This window comes from Haliaeetus leucocephalus, unplaced genomic scaffold (assembly GCF_000737465.1).
Source record: "Haliaeetus leucocephalus isolate CR32 unplaced genomic scaffold, Haliaeetus_leucocephalus-4.0 Scaffold1, whole genome shotgun sequence".
In the NCBI taxonomy this organism is placed as follows: domain Eukaryota; kingdom Metazoa; phylum Chordata; class Aves; order Accipitriformes; family Accipitridae; genus Haliaeetus; species Haliaeetus leucocephalus.
In genome coordinates this window covers 22,831,965-22,857,941 of record NW_010972437.1, presented here as the reverse complement: position 1 = coordinate 22,857,941, position 25,977 = coordinate 22,831,965, and the positions used below count along the sequence as shown (strand labels likewise).

At 41.8% G+C, this 25,977-nt stretch overlaps 1 protein-coding gene across 1 annotated transcript in view; it reads right to left on the bottom strand.

The window, feature by feature from the left end:
* PDIA5 (protein disulfide isomerase family A, member 5) overlaps positions 1–25,977 on the bottom strand; it is a 90,422-nt gene that overhangs the window by 5,759 nt on the left and 58,686 nt on the right. The window contains exons 13-14 of the mRNA XM_010568786.1: positions 23,379–23,509; positions 6,813–6,883 (exon numbers count right to left, since the gene is read on the bottom strand). Coding sequence (XP_010567088.1) covers positions 6,813–6,883; positions 23,379–23,509 — 202 coding nt within the window. The remainder of the gene's footprint in view (positions 1–6,812; positions 6,884–23,378; positions 23,510–25,977) is intronic.

The following is a 25,977-nucleotide window of genomic DNA, read 5'->3' as shown; positions in this document are numbered from 1 at the left end:
CTTGTTGCCTCAAAACAGATGACTGATGAACTATAAGGAGGTGGCTTCTGAAAGAAATGCTTAGTAGTCTGCTTGAGATACAGCTCTCCTCTACAGCACATGGAAATCTAAGCTGGTCCATCTGTGCATTTGTTGTGCACTGAAATAATACACAAAGATCCCAGTCTAAGTCTGGCCACAACAGTCACATTAGCCTAATGCTATAGCTAATCTAATAGGTCTAATGGCGAGGGACACGTACATCTGGAGTAGCGTTTGGAGGACATGTCCATGGTCTGTCATTCTCTGAAATGCTCATGATACAAACTCCCACACAGCCCCACGGGCTCGCCGCTGCTCCTGCAAACGTCATTTTGAGCTCAGCTCTTCAGAACATACATTCCTGTTGGGTTATTTTTACAGCCAGTGAGAGAAGAGAAACAGCAATTTTCAAAAGCCTTGTAACTCATACAGACCTGAGCAAAATTTCATAGAGAGACATCTAATTCCCAAGACTGTATCCGAGGCTGCATTTCAAATGCCTGCTGCCAACAGTAGCTGAGTAAGAGTACTTAGGAGAGCTTGAGTGATTACTTTAGAGTGGAAATGTTAAGGCAGCCTAAATATAGAGGTTGCTACCATCTCTATGCACTCATTACCATAGCATCACAGTCCTAATTGTCTTGCCTGTCTCACAGCGGAAGATCAAATATAGTGCACTGCAAGAAAAGAAAAGTAATGCTGAAAAACACTTGTCGCAAAATGCACTTCTGGACTGAGGACCAATTCCAATCTCAGTTCTGTCAACTTCAGACAGCTGAACTCTGAGACATACCAGAATTTCAGGAAACAGCACCAATGACCTTTGCTTCATTCTGTTTGTGTTTTCATGGACCGTGACTATTAAACTCCATTTCTGGTAGAGCAGTCTCCTACAGTAGTTTTCAGTTAGGGAGAATTACTTCATTACTATACTGAAAGGCTGCACATAAAAAGATGCGGCCCACAAAAAGAAAGGCTTGCTTGAGTCCTGGCTCAAGTGAGCAGTGATACACTGCAGGGAGGTTCTCCTCTCATTTTCGATCTTCTTAGCAACAATCAGTTCTTCTGCATCACTAAAGAAGGAAATTGAGTCAGGAAAAATAACAACCCAACAAACCCTCTACCAAAACGTGGTTAAAGACTTCTGGAGAATATTACTCTCAGAAATTATCTTCATATTCAACTACCAGCAACAAGTCCATAGAAGTCCACCAGAAAGCATAGGTTAGCAAGACCTATATGCTTTGCCTTGTAAAAACACTAACTTTATTCAACCTGAAATTTCAAACAGATTAAGCATAAGACATCCCTGATATGTATCCAGGAGCCAAGACACTTTGCATCACCTCTCATCATGAGGGAAAAAACCTGTAAAACTCTGTGAGGGGGGGTGTCTGTGTGTGTGTGTGTCTGTGTACACACACACACACACACACCCCCATTATGGAAAAACCCAGTGTAACAGGTTTCAGAAGACAAGATTGATTTTATAAAGATTTTGACTGTTAGGGCTAAAATTTAATTTCTTGAGCTTTCCTAACTTTCCTCTAACCACAGGGAAAAATCCACTGAAAAAAAACACTTCAGGAGGAAAACCACCTAAGTGCCATACCTGCAACACGCACAAAACTCCACAGGGTTATGGATTCTCCATAACCCAAAGCTGCGCTGCCTTAGATATTGACAATACGCCATTATATACAAGTTCTCTCCCCAGAGGCAATGCCATTCAGGTTTATCGCCATCCTGTTCAGTAGTTGTAGCAGGAATAGAATAGTTACCAAATGAAAAGATAGTCAATCAGAGACTGTGGACCCCAGAGGAAGTTCCTTGGAGTACATCCAGCTTTCTTAATGTTATTGGTAGTTCCTCACAACTGGTTTGCAGCTTATAAAGTTAACAATATTGGGTTAGTATGCATAATAATTATGCATAAAAATAATAAAAATTAAAAAATATTACCAGATTAGTGTGGATTTCTCCTTTATTCCATAGTCAGCATAGTTTAACGTGACTCTAGCAACATCTGAGGCTGGAAAATACCTTTATCTGAAAAGGGAAGTCCCACAGCAACATTTCATGGTTTTACCAAAGAAGTGGCAGCTTAACTACAGAGTCGCAAACTTAACTCCGCACGGCATTAGCGTGTGAGCAATGTACAACCAGCTCTGAAGAGCTACTAAAAAAGGAAATAGAGCATGGCATATTGTTCAGATTAAGTGGTCTGATCACGAATGCCAAGCTGTTGCAAAAATCAGAACTTTTCATTTAAGTGCTTAAATAGAAGTGGAGCTATGCTGAAAATGTGACCATTGATCTCCGTGTGCCTCAACTGTAACAGAAGGATGATGCCTTATTTTTTTTTTTTACTGCATAAGTGTTAGAAGGAAAAAGGACTTGCGGTATCATCTAATCATACATCAGGAATCACAGTTCCCTTCCAACAGAATTACGAAACAACTTTTTGCTCTAGAGGGATCTTGCAGGCAAAGAACACAATTACATCCAGCGGTTCAAATAGATGTGTAGAAAATTGAAAGTGGGATCCCTTGACCTTCCAGGTAACTCATCCTTTCTATTCTTAAACCTCTTTCGTTTTAACAGTTCGTCTCCCAGTCACCATATGATGATATAGTAAAAATACCCCCTGCAATCCTAGTTGTTCTCCTGTTAAGATATGTACTGCCACACACTGGTTTATTGATTCAAGGAAATAAATCTCTCCTGGAGCTAATATTGACTTTTGTTATGAAAATGGAAGTGAGTAACTAACTGAATATTGATTTGAGAGAGGAATGATATATGATAAGCTTAAAACAAATTAAAATAAAAGTAAAATTGCAGCATGGAAAAGAATGCTTCCAAGCAACATTTTTAAAGTATAGTCAATTCCTGTCATCAATAGATGACAATTACCTGATTATTAGAAAAAAAAGTCTGTTGTTGCCAAATGTCTTAAAAGCACCTACGAATAAGACAGATGCACATTCTCTATGATTCCTCCACAGGTTTCTATTTATATTACCTGTTCTGGACCTGAACGGCAGTTATGAGCTGGCCTGCTAAAGCCTGTTGCAATTCAGCTACTGTTCTCAATGTGAAAGGCCTTGCAAATTGAAGATTCATTATTATCTGCCCTGATGTGCCATAGCAGCATTACCATAGCTGCAATTCATCAGCTATTCTCAAGGCAGGCCTATTTGCAAAAGGAAGATCCATTAGTAGGCACCATGATGTACAGTGCTAACATCACCATATTTAATGAGTCTAATTAAAAAGAAATTCAACACATACTTTTTAAGCAAAGAGAGGTCAAATTCTTGGCCAAAGTAAAATATTAATTCATTTGGATAACTCTGTACAGTGATTTGGTTGACATAATGATTTTAAGCCATGGTTCAAACTATGGTTCACCAGTACACACTGGGGACTCACCAGTTTCACTGCTGTCTTGCAGCCCCCCCACTAGCACCCCAACTCACCCCATTAGCTGCACCCTTTCCAGCAATCTCGGCCACAGCTGTTTCCATACAAACTCACTAGAACGCAGTTGCAGTGCTCTAATTTAGGTCAGTGCATTTATACAGGAACAGCCTTCTGTGAAAATGGAGAAGATTGGTCAAACAGCAGCCCCTTTGGGGGAGTTCCAGAGATTTGTTACTGAGATGCCTTGAGAAGTCAAGAGCTTTCCTTCAGCAAATCCAAGCTGGAGCATCACAAATCAGTTCCTTCAAGCTGAACTTCAGGATCAGCCAAAAGGCAAAATGCAGATTTTTTGAAGATTTAACTCGTGCCCTTTCAAGAGTCTCTGGAGTAGTTAGTGAATATGCCTTCCTGCTCTTCAATCTGTTCAGCAAAGTGACAATCCTCACATTTGCATGTTCTGACGTACACTGGTCATTGCCAAAACTCGAGCTGCGGAGCACAGGCCAAAGGCTTTCCCCTGGCAGCTGTATGTAAAAACCACAGCACCCCAAGGCAAGAATGCTCCAGATGGCTTTTTTTTTTTTTTCTCTTTTTAAATAACTGAAAGCAATATGGTAACGGCTTCACTGGACTAGCCTCTCCACTGATCTGGCCCTACTGGCACTGAATTTCTCCAGGTACATGGAAAGATGCGGAGTCTCTGGTTTTTGGGTTACACCCAGAGCCGTGTTTTGCAATAGCCACACAACTGCCCTAGGCAGGCGAGCAGGCTCAGTATTTCTGCTAAAACCACTAGCAGTGATGTGGCCAACAAGAACTGACATTTGGGGCCAATGTTCTGAGCACTGCGTTTTTAAACTCCAACTCCAGCAGTGCAGATGATGAAAAAGTACACAGCATTACACACAGCCCCCCAGGGGAGGGGGGGCTTCTGCGCCAAAACCACCCCCTTACAGTGAATCTGCAGAGCCAAAGACACATATTTAACAGCTTCAAGCTCTGCTCATCTTCAAAATTCCAATGTAAAGATTCAAAGTCTCCCAAAGGACACCTTTTAAGATACCATTTATAACCAATTCAAGGCTGGAATGTTTTTGATTGTTTTTTGGCTTCTGCAGAATTAATGTTTAATTAAAGGACCACCCCTGTTGAAAAGAAGATACAGTTTAAATGCTACCATACTCTGTTAAAGTAAAAAACCTTTCTCCAGGGGAAGAAAAAAAAAAAAAAAGACACTACTACAGACTGAAAATGAAAATTAGTAATCTCTCCCCGTTTTTGAAAGAAGAAATACTTCTTCCCTCTTAAGCAGTAATTTTACAGAAGTTTGAAACCCTACAGAACTATGAATTAGCCAAAGTTTGAAGGCTCAGCTCAGTTTGAAACATGGGAATATGCCCAGTGCTGCTTGTGGGAACAGCCATGTGCCCTTCTGAAGTCTTAAACAGGTTTATTTTCTTTTCCACAAGGGCACAACTGGCAGCAAGAAGCACCTTGGCAGGTTATGGCTGTACACAATTAAATAGGGCTTCCCAGATAATCAATCCCTGGCACTTTCATAAGTCACTGGGGTGGAATAACATCATTTTCCCTAACTGCATACACCTCTTTGAAACTGTACCAGCCTAAATATTCCCTACTGGCTCTCCTGTTCCAACTCATTACATTTTATACCTCCCCACTTCAGCCTTAAACTGAAGTCAAGAGTTGCAACCGTCAATCTCTGCTCTGCTCTCAGAGTCCTTTCATAACCTGCAGTCTGAACCAAAAGCTTCACAAGCCTTCATTTACCACCACCACCATGTCCAATAAACCGCACCATGATTCAGATTGCTTGTTAATACATCCTGGGGCTCTAATAAGCAAGTTTCACATTGTTTGGTACATCTCCTTCACCTCCTCTGACTGAAATTTTAATGAGTTTAGGAGAGAGAGGCTTCACTGGGAACTACCAGAGAAGTGGGAAAACAAGGATACTTTCTCCGAGATCTTGGAAACAAACAAGTAACCAAAAGGCATCTAAGCACACAAATTTACAGCAGTAAGAGAACTGAAAGCTGCACGCCTCTAAATCTTCTGTGTGCCAGAGGGCGTAAGTGATGGACTTCTAATTTTATGCAGTCAGTGATATAAGAATGATTTGTTTCTTGCCAATCTGATGCATCTTCTGTGAGTTACGGAAAAGAGGAGAGGAAGAGAAAAAAAACCATGACAGAAATTCTTCTGTTATGGTAGCAGGCAGATTAATAGGGATATAATTGTTACAAAATTACCTCTTCATTTAGAATAGAATATAGAATAGAATAGACTATTTCAGTTGGAAGGACCTACAACGATCACCTAGTCCAACTGCCTCACCAATTCAGGGCTGACCAAAAGTTAAAGCATGTTATTAAGGGCAAATGCCTCTTAAACATTGACAGGCTTGGGGCATCGACCACCTCTCTAGGAAGCCTGTTCCAGTGTTTGACCACCCTCTCGGTAAAGAAATGCTTCCTAATCTCCAGCCTAAACCTCCCCTGGCACAGCTTTGAACCATTCCCACGCGTCCTATCACCAGATACCAGAGAGAAGACATCAGCACCTCCCTCTTTGCCTTCCCTCCTTAGGAAGCTGTGGAGAGCAATTTCCACATTAAATTGCCAAATCTTTTCCATGCCACACCTAAATACAAAGCAATCGTGAAGTTGGAACAAAATCGGAGCTCAGAATGAAATATGGTTCATGCAAAGATAATAAGGAGGTTTCTAGCTAGCTGTCTGGTTAAATCCAGTGGCTCAGATGTTTGGGTTTTTTTAATCCCAGATATGCACACACTCAGTTAAAATGGTTCAGCTGATGCTAGTATATTAACTGGTGTGCTTCAGCCATCAGACGTATTTTCAAGGGAAAAGCACAATGGCCCGGCATCCTGGACTCAAGTCAGCCAACTTACAGAAATATATTATATTTATGCTATGCAAGCAAAGATTAGTTATATAATTGAGGTCTTCAAGACTGTCACACAACTTGTGGTTTCTCCACATGCACCCCAACGGCTGACAAAAGTTGAAGGGGAATGGAGATGAAGTAAATTATCTTTTATTAATCTTTAAATGAGAAAGAATGTGTTTTGCTTCATAGGAAAGAACTCTTACCCAAAGAATTAAACAGAAAAGACAAAAAATTAAGGAAAACAGAATAGCTTAAAAGTGTAACTCAGTTTGACCAAAAAAAGATACAACCCCTCAGATGCAGATACATTTCTATTAGTGTAACAGCAATTTTATCTATAAGCCTACCACCTTCTCAATAAGGAAAGCCTATAAAGTACAAATGGTGGAAAACATTCTTAAATATCTCGGAAATAATTAACAGCAAGTTACCTTTCGATCTTCTTTAAAGACTTCGGCAGCAGTTGTAAAATGCGGAATGGCATTTTTGCAGTGGGGACACCCTGTTTGATACAGGAAGAAAAAAAACAGCATAAACATTAGTTGTAAATAAGATACTGGGACAAACTCAAGACACAAGGTGAATCAGTGGAAAATTTGTATTAAAAATAATTCTAGACAAGAGTTCTCCAGTTCTAGGAAGAGCGGAACAAGGCATCTGTAGATCATGTGTCAGCTACATGAACTTAGGCACATGTTTAAAATCCTTCTGACTTCAGGCAGTTTAAGTGTATACTTACAGTTACATGACATCCCATATAGAGACCATGGTGCACAGGGCTTTTCTCTATCACCAGTCCCTTAAGATCATTTTAAGATCACTAGCCACAAAAAGACAAACTATTTCCCTGCTGCTGTACCTCCTCATGGGTATTACCACATAGGTTACTACCGCTGTTGCCACAGATACCAGCTACATTTGGACACGGGAATAAAGACAGCACAGTTGTGACTAGGAGGAGGTTGGAAGTTGGAAAGAAAGTCGCCAGGAGCTTTCAGAAGTGTTTGAGAACTGCCTGCGTTAGAGCCAAGCCATCGGGAACACAAGGGAGGGGAAGAGAAGCAAGTCCAACAGGATACACATCTTTCACTTAGGGAGAGCAGAGGTCCAGTCCCAGGTTAGGATGACTGCTGCTGGCCTTCCTGGAGACCTTCCTCCTGTTCACCACAAACAGGCAACCCCAGAAGAGTTTTACGGACACAGCACACAAGAACCCCACAGCTTTGTGTGGGAGATGGGCTGATATTCGTTTGTACTACCACAACGTTGAACAAAAGGCCAGTTCATCCCTTGCTTGCACTTGCATACACTAAAGTTACTCAAACATTTCAGAAGCAGCCACAGAAAGTGAACAAGAACTGCTCTCTTGATTCAAGATTCAGATGTGAGTGCTCTTAATGCAGAAGCAATGTTTACTGTCTATGATTAATCTAAGCTACTTTCAAAATATCAATACTAAGTAAGGCTTTGAAAAGGAAAATACCTGCACATGCGTAACAAATTACTTTTTTTTCAAACACAGCATAAGAGTTTCTTCCCAAGCAAAGACTCAGGACGCTATTCTTTGCTTAGCTGAAGGGAAAAAAGGAATGGACACACTTCTGTCAAGCCTGTATAACGCCAGCAAAGGCAAAAGAGTTCATCCTGTTATTATTTCTAGATAGGAACAGAACAGAGAACAGATGAGTTGCTCACAAGCTCTAATTACAGCTTCTGCTACTGTTGTTTACCAGTATTTCACAATTATGAACAAGTGGCTGTGTTACTTTTAAGTCAGTACTGAACAAATGCCCTCTTAGGAAGCTTGCAGCCACCCTCTCAAAATGCACTCACCCTTTTGGCTGACAAGAAAAACAGTATCTGTGAATAAACACTACACACCTCTTTCCACAAAGGAAAGGCTGCACACCCCTTTCATCTTCACCAAAATGCAATTTCATTGCTTACATGCACTGCTTTGAATTTTAGAGTATTTTTTTTCTTCAGAATAGGATTTTCAAAGCACTGCAATGACATACATGTGCATAAATACACTGCGAGTCTATGCAGTAACTAAGAATACCAAAAAATCAAGGGGACATATCCTGGGAAACTGAGGCACTTCTGCAAATCCATATTAATGGCTTCAAACTCCTTAAGCAGCATAATGGCAGTCTATCCTGATGACAGCTGTGTTTCAGTAGGGAGATAATGCAGGTCCTCTACAGCTTGCAAAGTGTTAACACTGTTGAGTCATTTGGCATTTGCCTGGGAGAAAATGGTCAAGAAAGAAAAGGAGGAGGAGGAAGAAAAGAAGGAGGAGGAGGAGGCAGCTAGGGTTCCAGGCTGCTCCCATGTCCATCAGTCTACTTCGGTGACCCATTTTCTCTCTCACCACTTGCCTGTCCTATCTCCTGATGCTGAAACGCCTTCGGGTCAAGCCTGCCTCTTGACACATCTTGGATAATTTCCTGTACTGCGGGGTGACTGCCTTGGTTGACTTACTAACACTGCGCTACACAAATACATCAGAACTGGTGACAACATCTAAAAAGAATTCCAGGGACAAAAAACCAAGAAAGATCAGGCACCCCTAAAGCAAGAACACTTCTTCTAGTCTACATGCTTACATGCTGTAGTTTACTGGAAAACACTTCTAACTGTTACACTAAACCATAAAGGCTCCTAAAAACTTAAACCTTTCAGGTTCCCCTTTCTACTTATGATCCTGAGCTTGAAATGTAGATTTCACCAAACAGCAACTTCAAACCCTCAATAAAAGATATTTCAAGAGAAACACAAGACTTCATGTCTTCTTATTCCCCTCTAACACCTTTATGATACATCAGTTGATGTGCTTCCCATCTTGCGGGGTGCTGGATCTACAGAGGATGGGGTATTTGATAAAGCCTCTCTCTAAGCCCCCACTAAAGTTGCAGCACGTAAGAGCTCTCTGTAAGTCATGCTTTTCAAGAAAACCAGAACGTGATTCAACAAATAACAAGCGTATTCTTTCAGACAGAAAAGTCCAATAGCTATTAAAAATGCAACCTGCCATTTTACAGGGGCCAACAGATAGCTGGTAAGAAAACAGCCCAAGCGGCTGGTCAGCTGGTGACTGCTCAGAGAAGCATCAGCAGCTGCTTAAAGTCCCTTCCACCCTAGCGAGTCACCACTGCCCATGCTACTGCAGTGTTCAACAGGTGGCATCGAGAAGAGCTTTGAGTGTGGTTCTCAGCAAAGATGCACATCTTGTAAGGCCAAAAGGAAGCATCTGATTATCTAGACTGTTACGGCATTTTGGAAAAGGCAGGCAAAACCAAATATGCTTTGAGGTTGTGGTCAACACCACCACACAGAGGAAAGGCGCACCATGTAATTCAAAACTACTGATAAAGGAACCTATGCTCACAGCTTTTGTTTTTTCCTGTTCTCGCTGATCTTCTCATCTTCCCACTCTAATACCAAATAACAAAAAGTTACCTTCATTTACCGATGTGAAGCTCCATCCCTCCTCCCCTCACTTCTCTCTTGGCCCAACCTCCTTTCTTTACTGCACTATGCTTGCAAAACTAAAACACAACCATATGGCTTTTGGCACAGCTGACTCTAAGTCCAGTAGGCATTTTGTTAGCCTTGGACATCCATCCATGGAACAGATGTGAATGCTATGCTGAATTCCCAAGGAGTTTCAAGGAGTCACCAAAAAAGGGGGAAGGAGCACATCATATGGAATAGCAGAACTTCATCTGTTACAACTTACAAGGATTGCCAAATGCAGCAAACACTTGGAAGTCACCCAACCCAGTCATTCTATTTAAAGCACACATGCCAAAAAAAATAAAAGCAGAGGTTGATGTCTTCATTTTGACAGACGAAAACTTGTTCTCCCCATTCCCTCTTCACACCCACTATCACACGTTTATTTTAAGTGTTAACACTATCTTCCAGATTTGAAAGTGCAAAGAAAGGAAATGTACTGAGCACTGTACATGAAGATAGGAAGTGTGCAGGCTTCTTACAAAGGATTTTCCAGATGGGCTGCAATGGAAAGAGATTAAACTGGTGCCATCTGAAGGTGTGGGTAAGGCGTCAAGAATCAAAAGGTCCTGCCCCTTCTCACCAGTATTTATAAGACAGTAAGTTACTATGGACTAAAGAAGTGGAAAGATTCGTTCCATTTCATTTTAGCTGAATAATTTGGGTGCTATGGTAGGCACACAGGCTTTCTACAAGGCCAAGAGGTGGACTTTCAATTGAGCAGCATTGGAAGTAGCACTTCTGGGAGCAGAGCCTTCCAACATAGGTCCAGAGCTTTGCTTTACCAATTTTCTTTCTTCGCTTTTACATCATTGTCAAATTTGATCTCGACAGGGTTAACAGCAGATGTGAAATGAACAGTAATTTCCTGTGCCTGACTTGAGAAATCTGAAAGAAATCTGCTCCTGGAACATCCAGCCTTTCCAGAGGACCTCGGCACTGGTGCTCAAAACCTCTAATCACTTCTGCAAATCTTGAGCTAACTTAATTTCCTAATGCAGAACCACACTTGCATCACCTGGCAGGGAAGCAAAAGAGCTTGACATCTAATGCACATGCAGTAGCATGTGTTAAGGCCACTCTCTGTTCCCAAACAGCAAACGACACAGCTTTATTACATCTCTGGCCAGATGTTCTCACCTCTCTGCCCTCAAAACTTTGCATTTTGGAAGTCCCCCCCAACATGCAGCCCATGGTGGTATCTGCTCTACCTGACCACTGAAGCCTGCCAGCAGATGAGGGCTGCCTGCTTAAACCACAGGTCTGTGGATCCATATGAGAACACCTACAATGAAGGGGTTCTAATTTCTCTTTGCCTTCACACTACAAATTTAAAATTTTACAGGAACCCAGTATTTTCTACAGGTTTTTTTCCCACCATTCATGCTGTGAAGTTGGTAAGGGCTGGGAAGGCACACTGCAGTACAGTCACAGTGGGCACTGTCACATTCCTCACCCTGAAACCCAAGCAGTTCTCAACTGATCCAGTACATGAAAAATATGGTTTCTATGGGTAAAAATTCAAGAGGAATGGCTGATGAACAGCAGACAAAGGAAATCAAGTAGGCAAGCAAGCAGGCTTCATTCAGACCCATTATCACTGAGGGGGAGAGGGAGTCAGATTAAATCTCCTCTAATTAGAGAGACATTTAAAGGAAAGCTAGTGGGTTTTTTTGAGAGATGAAGTGATGGAAAATATATATTGCCCAGCTTATTTTCTGTGGACTGAATTTACTGACAGCAGGAGCAACCACACAGTACAGGATCTTCCCTGGGTGTCTTTGAGGAAAGAACCAATAAGTCAGCATTGATTTGGGCACAGAAAGGTGTTGGAGAGGCCAGCAGAGAAGCTGGCTTCCTTCTCACAGAAACACTGGTTTGAGGACTCTGAAGAAATAAAGAACTGTAGGGTTGAGCTGGATGTGGTTTCAAGCATGATGCTACAAAACATTTGTATACATGATGTAAAAGAAAGGTATCGCGTGGGGAAATAGGAAAAGTTACTAAATGCTCACATCACCTTGCAAACTTTTTTTTTTTAAACAAAAAGCAGACTGAGGAAAAAACAATACAAACCCATTTGTCAGGTAAGGTAAGAAAGACACAAAACTGATACTAAAAACCAAGTACACATTGCCCCAAACATAAGAGTAATCAAGCATGTGTTGTGGTAACAATTCAATAAATCCACAGAAATAATATCCTGTATTCAGAATTGTAAACATTTCCCATAATTGCAGGGTCCCATGGGATGCAGAAGGAATGCAAAGAGGATTTCAAAGCAATGGAACAATCAAGTGAATAACCTACATATCTTTATTACGTTCAAATGGAGAATTTTTCATTGGACAGGGTTTCTTTTTTTAACCAAGTGAATTGTTTAGAGATGACAGCAAGTCAAAAGAAAAACTTAGAGATTCTTAAAACTTCAATGTACAAAAGTATTAGAACCAGATTGCAATTATAAAGATGTTTCCAGAGTAGTGCATGAAACAGATGCACCCTGTTGGACAACAGTCACCGTATTACATTTAAAATAAAATTGTGTGAAATTTTCAAATTGCCTAAAGTAATCAAGTTCTCTTTCCAAAAAACACAGGTTTCTACTTGCTTAAATATGAAAAACGTCCTTTAAGTTACTTCATGCATTGTTTAATTTGAAACTACAAAGCCCAGTAATATAACCTCTCTACAGCTGAACAGTACAAGGTTAATTCAGTTTCCTTAGAAGAGTGGAAGCTGTATTAGCATAGCACATAGAAGAAAGGTGAAGCTGTTTTTAATGAATATAAATCAAAAGCTAACAATTTGTACAAAATAGATAAAGGAAGCAAATGGACATCAAAGCAGTAACTACAGTCAGCAGAGGTAATAATGATATTTTAAGTATATAAGGGGCTTTAAATGTATTAGAAGCAAAAGAAATCCAAACAATACTAGCAATATAGCTTTGAAGGAAAATGATGGAGTTGTCAAAAGGAACTTCAGTGAATATATAAATGAAAATATTAAGTAGGTGTGGAGAGGGCCTCTATGCCTGGCACCTCCAAAATGCTGTTTGCAGTTCTGGGTCCAAAAATCAAGAATGAGTTCAAACCAGAGGGGGCTCAGAAGACCCATAAGAAAAATAACAGGACTGGCAGGTGCATTTCGTGGCAAAGGGAGTCAGGAAGCTCCCTGTGTCAACAGCTTAAATCCAAAGATTAAGAAGTGATAGAAATCAAAAAAAGTCAGTCTAGTTTTCATTATGACGAGCTATTCAAGCTGGGTGCCAAAGGCTACGTAACCTCCAGAACTGGCTGCGTGCTGAAGCCAGTCAAATTCAGACAGGAAATTCACATTCCCAATCACTAGTGACTTCTAGTCTGAAATGAAATGGTTTTCTAAAAAAGATGCTTTCATGCAGTGGTTCTCCACCTGATCAGACTGCAGCCAGTCCCTGACTCACATCGCTGAGCTGAAACTGCTACAGAGGTGATATGGTTTTGCTGTCCTTGTATCACCATCTTCCGAGCAGCCGGGAGCTGCGGTGTGCCGGCACTGCCCCGCAGGTCAGGTGAGGATGACAGCCCCTGCTGACCCTAACCTGAGCATCCCAGAGCATCCCAACTAAAATGACTCTACACCAGTGCAGATCAGGCATTTTGACTTCAGAAAGCACTGCCTTATACTTTTTGCCCACCATTAATACATAACGATGTATATAACCCCACCCATGTTGTTTCTGTGTGTGCTTTTAGCATCTTGTACATAATAAGATCTGATAAGTAAAGTAACAAAGTGGTGTGCATATATTTTACATGAGATTTTTCAAAGAGATAGTTTAAACATGCATACATTTTAATGTTGTAGACTGTTTCCATATCAGATATACTAACTTAAACTGTCAGTATTTTCATAGCAAAGTCCTGGCCAACTCCTTAGAGGAGATCTGAAAGCCCAGTGATTTGCGAGACCGTGGCATTTGTGCTGTCTGTGCTCTATCCTCAGCATGAGGAAGGGCTCTGCTCCCCCTTCAGCACTCAGCTTCCTTTAGTACTTCTCAATGGGTATCCGCAAATGCTTTAACTATTATCAATTAATTACGCTTCAAATTGCCCCTAAGAGAGACAGATGTGATTATTCTCCTCTGTCATTACACCCAAGGTTAAATGGAGTCAGGAAGAGGTTAAGTGACTCTCAGGGTTCACAGTTCTGCTTGACAGGGAGACGGCTGCAAGGTGCTGACTCCATTCATTCAACTGCAAAACCATTGCGGCCTCAGAGGGCTCAGCACATGGCAGGATGGAGCCCTCAGCATGCAAAGTGAAGAGCAGGGAATGACTTTCTGATTCTCCCATCTCTGCTTGAAATCATCACTGTCTAAATAACAGGGGCAGATACTGCCCTCTGTTATTGGTTTTTAAATGACTGCAATTCTAAGCAAGTGAAAGCAGCACATTGCACAGCTATCAAAGCAAACCCTGGAGCTTGTAGACCGCAGAGTAAAGCAAAGCCTGTTTCCACTTCAAGAGTTCCAAGTTATTAACTAGAATTAAAACAAGAATATTACTTGGTCAATCAAGGCAAGACAGGCCACAGACAGTAATTGCACAGATAAGAGCTAAAAATGGGTATACTGCTTAAACCAACACAGTTCGTGTAGCTACAGAAGTTGCTGAATCCACAGGCAGATTTGAAAAAGGCATTTGGGGATGTTACTGAAAGGTTAATTCGCTTTTGTTCTACCAGTAGAGAACTGGAGGGCCTTTTAATTGAATATCTGGAACCAAAGCTCATTTTATGACATGACCTGACACATAGCATAATCATATTTCCAAGACATGAGATACTAGTAATTGAAAGAAGGGGGATTTGTCCTTTGATTTGAAAAAGGTCATGAGGTTTTCAGTTAAGCATCAGGTCAACCAGGGCTTGCCTCGCTACTCTTAACAACAACAGGCAACCTACTACCAATTTCACAGCCTGCTGTTGCATTTTGTTGTGCTTTATTCCAAGCTATCTGAACTCTTATTTTGTAGCACTTCGGGGGTATAGAGAGGAGATGAGGGATACAAAAACCAAATCTTTGGAAACCACAGCCTTAGACATGAACAACTGCAATAGCAGCAACGAAGTCATCACAACAAAGTCATCAGAACAGGCCAATTTGCAAAGGTGAGAAGAGGAGAAAGACTCAGCGCAGAACTCCCGGACTGTTTTATCCACTACAAAAGGCAAGGATATGACCAACTGCAGTGAATTACAAATTATATGACAGCACTGAGCATTTGGCAACAAGCAATCCTTTAAGATGGAAAGCTGTACAGCAAGCCATCTCTGGACAGAAAGGGTTAAAGAGCAATAGTTACATCCAGAACAAAACTTAAGTGTCAGTCCCAGCAGACCTGGATTTTTCAGATAAACTGTGTCACTGGCCCACGTGGCACAAACGAAGCTGGTAACAGCAGTTAACCAAGTCAGCATCAGCCTTGATTAACTGCAAACATAATCAAAGAGCAAACAAAATCATTTTGCCATCTAACACGCCAGCAGATGCAAGTGGTAATCAGAAGATAAGCTGCTCTGAGTTAGCAGAGGTCCAGCAGAGCACTGGGGGAGGCACCATTGAATTACACCTGTGTTAAGTGAGGCTCAAAAGCAGCCCCTGTTATGATAATGTTGCATCACCAGAAAAAGCATCTGTCTTATTGGAAATGGGTTTGATGACAGTGCATAAGGGTGGGTGGCATATTCATAGTCAAATGTCTCCTAATGTACCCCACACAGACTTTACGTGACATTGCACCAACACAGCTGAGTGTCTGCGAGGAGAGAATTTCACGGGGCGAGGGCAGGCACTTCTCCCTCCCCTTCCACTTCTCGCAAGCCTGAACTGTTTATGTACAGGTAATATTCTTTGCACCAATTCAAGCAGCTGTAACATTTTAGGGTTACATGAGATTTAAAGCACGGAATTTTTTTTACAAAACAAGAGGAGCTGGATCACCCTGACAAATTTTAGTTTAATGCCACAGCTCCACAACAGCCAACTCTGAGCACTTCCATCATGGCTACCTGCAGTCCTGTGAAGTGCCTCAACTTCTAAGTTGAGAGCAGTTAAACCTGTTCTCTCAGTGCTAATTAATATCCTCGACACAAACACTGGGGCTAAGAGCAGTTCTGCCAGCCTGATTGCAGAGACCACTCTATAAATTCATCCTTTATCAAACCCAGCCTGTTAATGGGCTCTGTGGCATCAGCACTATTTACACCGACAGGAATGCACCTTGCTAATGCAAGCCTGTAGCAAGAGCACCACTAATGCAGGAGAGAAACCAGTTAGTGGCAGAGCTAACATATCAAAATTCTGCAGTGCCAGCCCACGCAGGATTTAAAGCCTCATTATCAGAGGGTCCAGACCTCGCTTCTGCCTCAGTCAACAACCAGAAAATCCTTCCTGCAAGGGTTTTTGCCTAGAAACGGATTCTTTCTGTTCAGCATGTTTTTAATAATTTTTTGATAGCTTAAGCTTCATTTACAAACACGCACATTTTGTTCAGGCTCTTTGATACAGCCTCCTAATGAAAACTTAACAAGATGTGCTTGCAAGCGATGGAAAACCTCTTGGCGGGAGCCAATCCGAGGCCATCATGGGACACTGAATTAATCTGTGCTGCTGCTTTGCTCGGTGCATCTGGACACATTAACTCAACTGTTGAGTATTTTAGCCCCCTCTGCGCATCCTTCATACGAACTATGTCACACAGGTCTGCTCAGCACTGAGACTGAGCGTGGTCATCTCACAGGCCAAGCAGCCACTGGCTGAAGCCTCACAGTCAGTCAAAATTGCCGTGTTTTGTTACAGCAGTCCCGCTTAGCCAGAACACTGCATTTTCCCACCGAACCTTCCTATGCAAAGGCTGAAATAACGGTGCAACCAGCTTTGTCCCAGCTTACTTCAAAAAATGGGACAGAATGAAAGGAAACATGACCACTTTAAGAACAGCTTTTTGATTACAGCCTGGGTCCCACAAGCAAGCTAGCAGGGCTAGATGAGCATACTGGCCCTCCTGGCTGTTAGCCTGAATAGCCAAAACACAGTCTGCACCCACTCTGCACACAGTGCAACCCACTCTGGCAAGGACTTTCAACAAAGTGCTTTTTTGTCATTTTATATTCCTCAATGCATAACTTGGACAGAAGAAACGGGGCAGTTTTTATTGTGAAAAGACAAAGAAGGAGCATACCAGGATACAGAATGATTAATATTTTGAACAAAGCCTGTGGGTAAAATTAATGCAAGTTTGCTTTAGCTCTCAGCATTTTCTGCACTGCTGATGAGACACACAGGGATGGGCAGGACTGATTTAGTCAGAACTGAAAAAACGTGATCCCTGTCTGGTTTCTTACTGCTGAAGAAACCCCTATCTGATTTCTTACTTCTTACTGATGGCCAGGAGATGACCCATCAGACAGCAATGATGTCAAGATTCCTGCTTGACTTGGAAGCCAAAGAATTCTCTTTGTTTTGTATCAGAACAATACCCAGGTACCATCTCCCACTAACATCTTAGAACAACACAGAGCTTTTTAACGGCTCAAACACCATCCCGAAGTCCTCTGTGATTTTATCAGGTGCAACAGATTAAGCACCCCCATTCACTTCTACCAGGTCTGAAAGAAAAACCCTACAAAAAAAATAAGTGAAGCACTAAGGAGGCTGATGTCTCTTAATTGCACATCCTCTCATCCCAGTACAGCCACTTACTCAATACAAAAATACCTCATTAAAATCATCCTCAGTTTGTTTTATTTCTGGGTGTTCTTTGGGTAACCCCTGTGGGTCAGGCTTCACCAGAAAATAACCTCTTCCAGCTGACAAAAATAATTTCCAGCAAAGTGAAAGTTTCACTGCTGAACCGAGAACCGGAAATCAGCTCCCAGCAAAGTATTTATTAAAAATACCCATTCTGCAAACCCTGTTGAGTGCCACAAATTGAAGCCATTTGGCAAGTTAATAACATTGGCAGCTGCCACCCTTACGAACCATTAAAAGGGAGCATTTTCCCCCTATTATTTCTCATTGCCGCGGAAAGTATTTTCTAAGAACACTTATTACCTGTGTTTTTACAAAAGCAGGAACTGAATGAATTTGCTCAGTGCCGAGCCCTTCCAGTAAAAGTGACTGACCTAAAAAGTAAATGCCCCTGCCCCCCGTTATTTAGGCCTGTTAACGACTGGTCTATTAAATATAATTCCTGTTTCTGGCACAGTTGATTCATTTGTAGTCTCTTTGCAGGCAGCAATCTCGACAAAAAAATGATACAAATGTGTTTTCATGTGTTGGTCTCATTCTTATGAGCCACAAGTGGATAGCTTCTGTTTCTAAGCAAGAATTAGTAGGGGGTGTTATTAAGCCTCTCCTATTAAAAGAAAACCAGAACTCGATGGGAAGGGTAAAATAACCCAAACCCCAAACCAAAACCAACAAAACAAAAACAACCCCCAAAGCAAAACAAAAAACCACTGTGTATTTCAAACTCCAGTGTTACTATTCTTAGAAACACAGCATTGCTGTGGTTGGAAGGCACTTCTGGAGATCATCTACTCCAAGTCTCCTGCTCAAAACCAGGTCAACTCAAGCAGGTTGCCCAGCACTGTGTCCAGTTAGGTTTTTAGTATCTCCAAGGATGGAGACTCCACACCCTCTCTGGTCAACCTGTTCCAGTGTTCAACCAGCCCCACAGTAAAAAAAACCTCTTCTGTTTAAGCAAAATTTCCCACGTTTCTATTTGTGCCCATTGCCTCTTGTCCTGTCCCTGGGCACTGCAGAGAAGAGTCCAGCTTTGTCTTCTTTACCCCCTGCATTAGGCACTTATGCACACTGGTAAGATTCTCCTGACCCTTCTCTTCTCCAGGCTGAACAGTCCCAGCTCTCTCAGTCTCTCCTCATATGTCAGATGCTCCAGATCCTTAATTACCACCACAGACCTTCACTGGCTTCACTCCAGTATGTCAATATTCTTTCTGTACTGGGGAGCCCAAAACTGGACAGAGCAATCCAATTATGTCTCACCAGTGCTGAGTAGAGGGGATCAGCTCCCTTGACCTGCTGGTGATACTCTGCCTAATGCAATCAAGGATGCCCATCTATGGAGTCTGTGTCCCCAGCTCTGAATTGTTTCTACAAGAGCACAAAAGACCTAGCATAAGTTTGAGGGAGCATCACCCAAGAATAGCTAAAACTGGACAGTCACATCACCAAATTATGACATCAAAAAGGCATATTAAATCCCAGGGACGAACAAGGCAGAAGAGGGAACCATGTGAGTTTTAGTTAGAGAATGTGATGGTCATTAATTTGGTAGGGGTCTTTGCATTGGCTCAACAAGAAATTCCATGTAGGACTCCAAGGGCCACTCCAGACAGAAGTTTGGGTTAAAAACACAGTACACTCCTGAAGAACTATCTGCATCTCCCTATTTCATTGAAAAATGCTCACCTAGCTTCAATCACTTTTTTTTTTTTTCCTTAATTCAGTTTGAGTAATGCAGCAAAAACATCTCCAACTGAGAAGACATGTTACTTACTGGAACTTTGTTGACCTTTGTGATTCTGACAACTAATCACAATCAACTGCTATTTTGCACAGTTTTCAGCGCTACAGTAGGAAGAGGTTAAAATTTAATGCGTTGGCAAAGTCAAATCTCAATTAGCTGGGATAATGGAGTGGAGAGAGCACATAAAAGTAAAAATGCAGATAAAACACATTCAGATAAGCTATATGAACAAACAGTGAGGACATAAGAGAAAGAAGAAAGAAAAGTCAGTGAGTTGATCCCAGAAGAGGCACTGATGCAAACTGATCAGTCCAGAATGCTAGGCATTTAATGCTGCGAGTCTTGAAACAAGCTCTGGACATAGACCACAGACATGCAGCTAGTGCACTTCTGGCCACAGCTGGTTAAGCGCTGCAGTCTAACTGGGCTAGGCTGGATCTATTGTCCATTTGGCTCACTTCCCAATCTGGCCCACAGCCCCCCAAATCCTGATCACCCACATACCAGGCTATGTGTGTACACCAAACCATACTCAGACTAGTTGTCTCCTCTCCCCATTTCTGGACAAAGCCAAGCAGTTACAAAAGGAAACCTGGAGTAGTTGATGGTATCCAGTACTCCAAGGAGTGGTCTATGGAGATAATACAGACACAGATCCTATAAACCCTCCCAAAATGCCTCTCAAATGCTGGTGCAATAAGCTTACTGCTTTCAAATGCTCCTCAAACCCCTCATGGCAGTCCCTGGGACACAACACACACCTGTGGCATCATGCATCACTTCAGCAGAGTGTATCATTGTCCTCCTCTTATTTTAGGCATTCTGAACTCAGAGATAAGGGAGTGGGATGACGATTACATCTTAGGACCACAAGAGCCCCACAAGGGTCCGGAGAAGAGCCAGGCCAGGTGGTGTGCAGCACAGATGCCAGCAGCCTGCTCCAAGTGCTAGCCCTGAAAAACACCAACAAGTGCCAGCCTGCACCACGAGCCTGCGTGGCATGGTGGCCACAGAGGATACAGACCTACCCAATGGACCCAAACGAAGAGCAGGCCCAAGGCAGTTAGCAGCACAAGTAGCATTAGCTTTCCTGCAGCTGGCACTTCTGCCCCAAGTCAGTACTGGGGACCTGCCCCTACTGCTGCCTCCTGCCCCAAATCAGTCATTACAGCGCACAGAGATGCCACTGGGGAGGAATAGGAATGTGAAATCAAGAGCATCACTCTCTGTGGGTGTCAAGTCCACAAGAGTGGATTTTTCTCCCAGTAATTTCAAGAGTTTTGATTCTGATTCTCAGTCCTTAAAATATTCCACAGGCACCAGGAATAACCTTTATGCTTCACCTGCATTCAGGGTGATGGAGTAATGAGTTCTCCATCTTTTCCGTGTGGATGTAGCAGTCTTCTCTTCCGGAGCTAAATCACTGTGAAGCACTGTTCAGGACCATTAAAGCACTGCTCAGCTCAGTCCAGAGTTATCGGCATAGCAGGAGATTGATGGTTCTCCTATACATATTAAGTAATTTGGACTGGAAGCTGCCACAGAAAAGCTGGATCCGATTTTAATTTGCATGTAAGATATATATCTGTGGCCTTTGCCTAAAGGTTTGTCACTCTAGCCGAAAGCTTTACAAAGGTCAGAATATTCAACTTTCTGCTTTAAATTCTAATGACAGATGAGAGATACATTTCTTAGCATAAATATTTATATATAAACATACTTTATATATATATGCATGTATACACACCCCCCCAATCTTAAAATATCTCAGCATATGTGTAAGTGTAACAAATACTGTCATAGAGTCACAAGTGAATGGAGTAACATACTGTGAGTCTGCACTGACCCAAGATGTGGATCTGAATAGGAAAAGAAAATTATTTGAGATAATGGGGCCTGGCAATTTTATCCGTGTTCCTTCTGCACTAAAATAAGCAAGTTAAGACTAATTGGCAATATAAGCTCCAAGAGGTCTCAAGATTGAGAAAACGGTAAACAAAAGCTAATCTATCAAATTTAGCAGGAGGCACATTATCACTGCAGAAACACTGAAAAATAGAATGATTTGTACCATTCTATTGCATTAATGATTGTTTCACAGAAACCAGAGATTTAACATACTCATCCGCTACTTTCCCCTGCACCCAACAAAGGGCAGGCTCGTTGCAATCCCTCCGTGCGCCTGCCTTCTCCTTTGCACAGACACTTCCACGTTTAGAGAGCAAATCTGACAAATCAGAAACTGTGCATGACCCACATACTGACAACACAATAGCAACGCTGACCGTCTTAGGAGCCACGGGAAGGCCAGAAGTGGTTCCAGTTAACTCCTCTCTGTCCTGTATATAGAAGGTCTCATGCAGCACTGTATCCAGAACAGTGCAAGAAGAACATGTCTGAAGGGCAGCCTTAAAGGACCCAAGAGTTACATCACGAAAGCCTTGCTTATACAGCCCGTTCATACAGACAGGGCTAGGCTGATTTTTATTCACCCCTCCTGGTGTAAGGGTAAAGTCAACCTGCAAACAACGGTATCATAATTAGCCCATCAGGGAAGTTGCCTCATGCTTTCAACCCCGAGAGGTACATACTCATTGCACATAGTGTCTTTGTTTTAAACGTGGCCTTAAAAAAGACCAGGAATTTAAGTGCCTTAAAAAGACGCAGGTAAAAACCAAAAGAGAACTGACTCTCTTCCACGGAAAGTCACTCATCAGGTAGAGAGAACTTGAGAGACAGCAAACTTCTAAATCCTACCATTTCATCTGCAATCATTTGATTTTACTGTTACAGCTTGCTCTTAACCAGTTGAGGTCCATGAATTGGAAATTCCTGGCACATGGGCAATTTCTAGTCAATAGGTGGTGGGAACTGGAGTTCAGAAGGGATTAAGTCCCCTTTCCTTTTCTTTTACAACCTTCCAGAAATCTCCCTTCTGAATTGCACCCCTCCCTTCTCCCACATTCCACATCCAGCAGGGCTTCATGGGAGCCCAAAAGCATTCATGTTTAATTCTCTAACAGAAAAGCAAAATAAGGGGCTGCCTGATTAAACATTAAGAACCTGAGCTTTTTCTCCCTTCCTGGAAAATACCTTCAGTTTAATGGCAACAAGTTAGTAACTGCTTATTTGAAGGTTATCCATGAATTGCAGGGCTGGCTGTGTGATAGGGAAGAATTTTCCTTGCATCTGGGGCGGCTGAGTCATGGTGCTATATAATCAGGTTAATACTACCTAATACTAAGTGCCAGGATTATCTTCTCCCCTTGACAGACCCCTCAAAAGTTAAGAACCTGTACCAAGTCTGCCTGTCTCTGGGACAACACAGGAAAACAGAAGAGGTCCCTCCCATTCGCCTAATTTGTAAAGGGCCTGATTCAAAACTTTTCTAGAAATATTCTCAGGAGCTTCAAAAAGAAAGCATGCGTGTGGTGCACGCAAAACAATCTGGGAGGAGGAAGCTATGTCCATATTCCCAGTGGAGATTTAAATGTAGATCTATTACAGATGAAATTTTCCATCAAAATTTTTTCTCAGCCCCTGGGGACTGATTCCTCCTACACCACTATATCGATTTCACTACTGAAGTGCTGCACTAATGAGTCAGGCTCTCCATGTCCATTGTGCTACTATAAAGGATCACATTTTGTTATATGGACCATAAAATGCAGCAGAGGAAAATAAATCTGTTTTGGTTTTGTACCCCTGCCTGCTTTGGTGTCTGCATTAACGCAGTAACACTTTAAATAAACACTGTATACTGTTTTGTTTCCATTTATAAAGATACAAATGATGGTGCCAATGATGGTCCCATGCAGTTGTATTCAGAAGCAGCTCTTTACCCTTAAAAGTCTGGGGACAGCAAGGGAATTAATTCAGGATTTCATGAACTGTAGGGTTTATAAAACCCATCCATGTAGAGAGGTATTCACTCACATGGTGCATAGAACATGACAAGGGTATGCTTCTTCTTCTTCAAGGACTCCCTGAAGTCTTCTCCAGCAAGGTGGATAACACTAGTCTGTTTTTCTTCCCACGCAGGCTCAGGTGGAGGTGGTGCTTCAGGACTAGAAAAGAAATGAGACTGGTTTGAAAATGTTTCTGGAAGCAGGCAAAGGGGCATCACATCCTGGTCATAACTACCATGAGGGAACTGCGGTCGAAAAATCCTTCAGGGTGACAGTGCAGTAGAAAAACCTGCTCGATATTTCCAACACCAGATAATAACAAAAAAGATCCAAGTTAATTTCTGTAACTCAATAAAAATATAATTTAAGTGATTGTACTCAGGCATACGAGTAGGAATGCAGAATAAAGATTTCCTACATTGCATCCAGCATCTGGGCGGAAAGAACATTGCTCTTGTATCACTGTGTCATCCATAGGCATGACTTGAGAAGAACAGCAAGCAGATGGAATCAAAAGGCAACCAATATAGAACAGCATCTTCCATTCAAACATCCTTTTTGTACTCTTTATCGCTATCACGCAAACTTCTGTAAAGAATTTCATTACCTTCTCTTGAATTCAGATATTAAAGCCAGGATGCAATAATCAGCACCGTTCCACTTGGAAGACTGGGAGTGACTGAACTGGAATATTTTACCTTGATAAAGAGAATGTCAGGTTTCAATTATGACTGCACATACTGACTAGATCAGAGCAATCCCGCACATCTAGAGTGCCTCTAACAAAACTTCTGCTATTCACCAGCTCACAGTCTTCTCTCAGACTCATTAAATTCATTCCTGCTGTATCTTAAATAGTGATTACTTATATAAAATCATCAGAATGGTGCCATGGTATAAAGACCTTCATATGTCGCCTTGGTAATAAATTAGCTTTTCAGACTTTCCTGTCACTTTGAATGACACCATTTTAAATTGTATCAGGTACATAAAAAGCAAGTGGAAAAAAACCTCAATTTTTTGAAGTCCTACTCAAGGTCATTTGGTGGACATCCATCGTATTTCCATCGATACTGATTTGCCAGTTGTTAGTGAAAGAATTAGGGCAGCTGGTCTGAATTTTCACAGGAACACAGTTGGTGTGAGCTATCATCGATTACAGTTACAGTCAGAGGTGTGACTTCATCTCACACAGACTTTCCCATGCTGACCTGAAATAAGCTACCCAGATACTGGTAACAACCCAGTGTGGCAGCACAGACTACAGTCACCGCAGAGGGACCAGAGCTGAAACCTGCATGGCTGTGACTAAACCACTCACTGGGATAGGTTTACACAAGCTGAACTTTTATCTCCAGCCTGCACCCCAGATGCATCCCTATTTCCACTAACTTCAGTGCAGCTGTGACAATTTTATCCCTGGTCAGCAAACAAGGATATTACTCTATTGCCTCTCTAGTTGGGAGAACATCCAGCAGTCAAGAGCAGGAGACAAGTTGTCTAGGTTTCCCCTGTGTTGCTGACTACCTGAGGCTGCAGACAAAAGTATTTCAGAGACACAGCAGGATCCAGAAGGGATTAACAGCCCCTCCCTCCTCCTCATTGCTTACTCACCTGGCAATACATACAGACAGCATCAACCTGACTCTTTAACTCAATATAAATTATGTAGCCCTCAAAATACTCCAGCAAACTGGTGAAACTAGGACAGTAACTTAACATCCAATATTGACACAGCAGCCTGGAGCCTGAGTATGCAGGGAGGCTGAAAGGGAGTACTGTGTCTAAATGTAAAATATAGATAAAACTTCCCAACATGCTACAAAGATACTGCCACAGCATATCTATTACCTGATTTGAAGCACTTGAAGAGAAGAGACAACCAAAAAAACTCCCCCCACACAACCTCTCTCCCCCCACCAAGTAAGAGGGGAAAAATTTAGATTACATTCCTCAAGCCAACTACACTTAATGATTAAATGATTTAAAAACTTCACAAAACACTGGCAGTTTTTTCCCCATTGAATAATGCAGAAAATACATTAGGCTTACAGTACCTAAAGGAAATGCCTATTTTATTCTGGAATACTTATAAAGAGAATTGTACCAGCAATTTACTTCTTTGAAATGAAATTATTTTCATAATACATCAAACTTAATTCTGCATATTTTAGCACACCACCCAAGAAAAGTTTGTTAGTGCAGACAAAGGTGCTGGTTTTGTTGGTCTCGCTGGCTTTCCTTCAGCCCCATGTAGCTGGTATTCTAGGCGTTGGCTCTGAAATGCTGGAAAGAGAAAAGTACAACTGCAGAAATTCAGTTACTAACAGTGAAATCTGCTGCTTAGTATAAAGAGGGAACAACAAATGTTCTGTTTATTTTTCAGAGCCATTGCTATTCCTTTTCCAGTGAGAGGCTTAGGGTATATTTGAAAAATATTTATTTTGGGAAAGAATTATCAGGACAACTATGAAAACACCCACAGCAAATAAAGGATTTGGTGTATTAGAGGCCATAATTAACATACATGTTTGTATGGCTTTGAATACTGGAATTCAGTTTGGTTTTGTTAGCAAGGGATTTAGGCAGTTGGCAAAGCTAGGTTTAAGATTTACTTCCTCACCAAA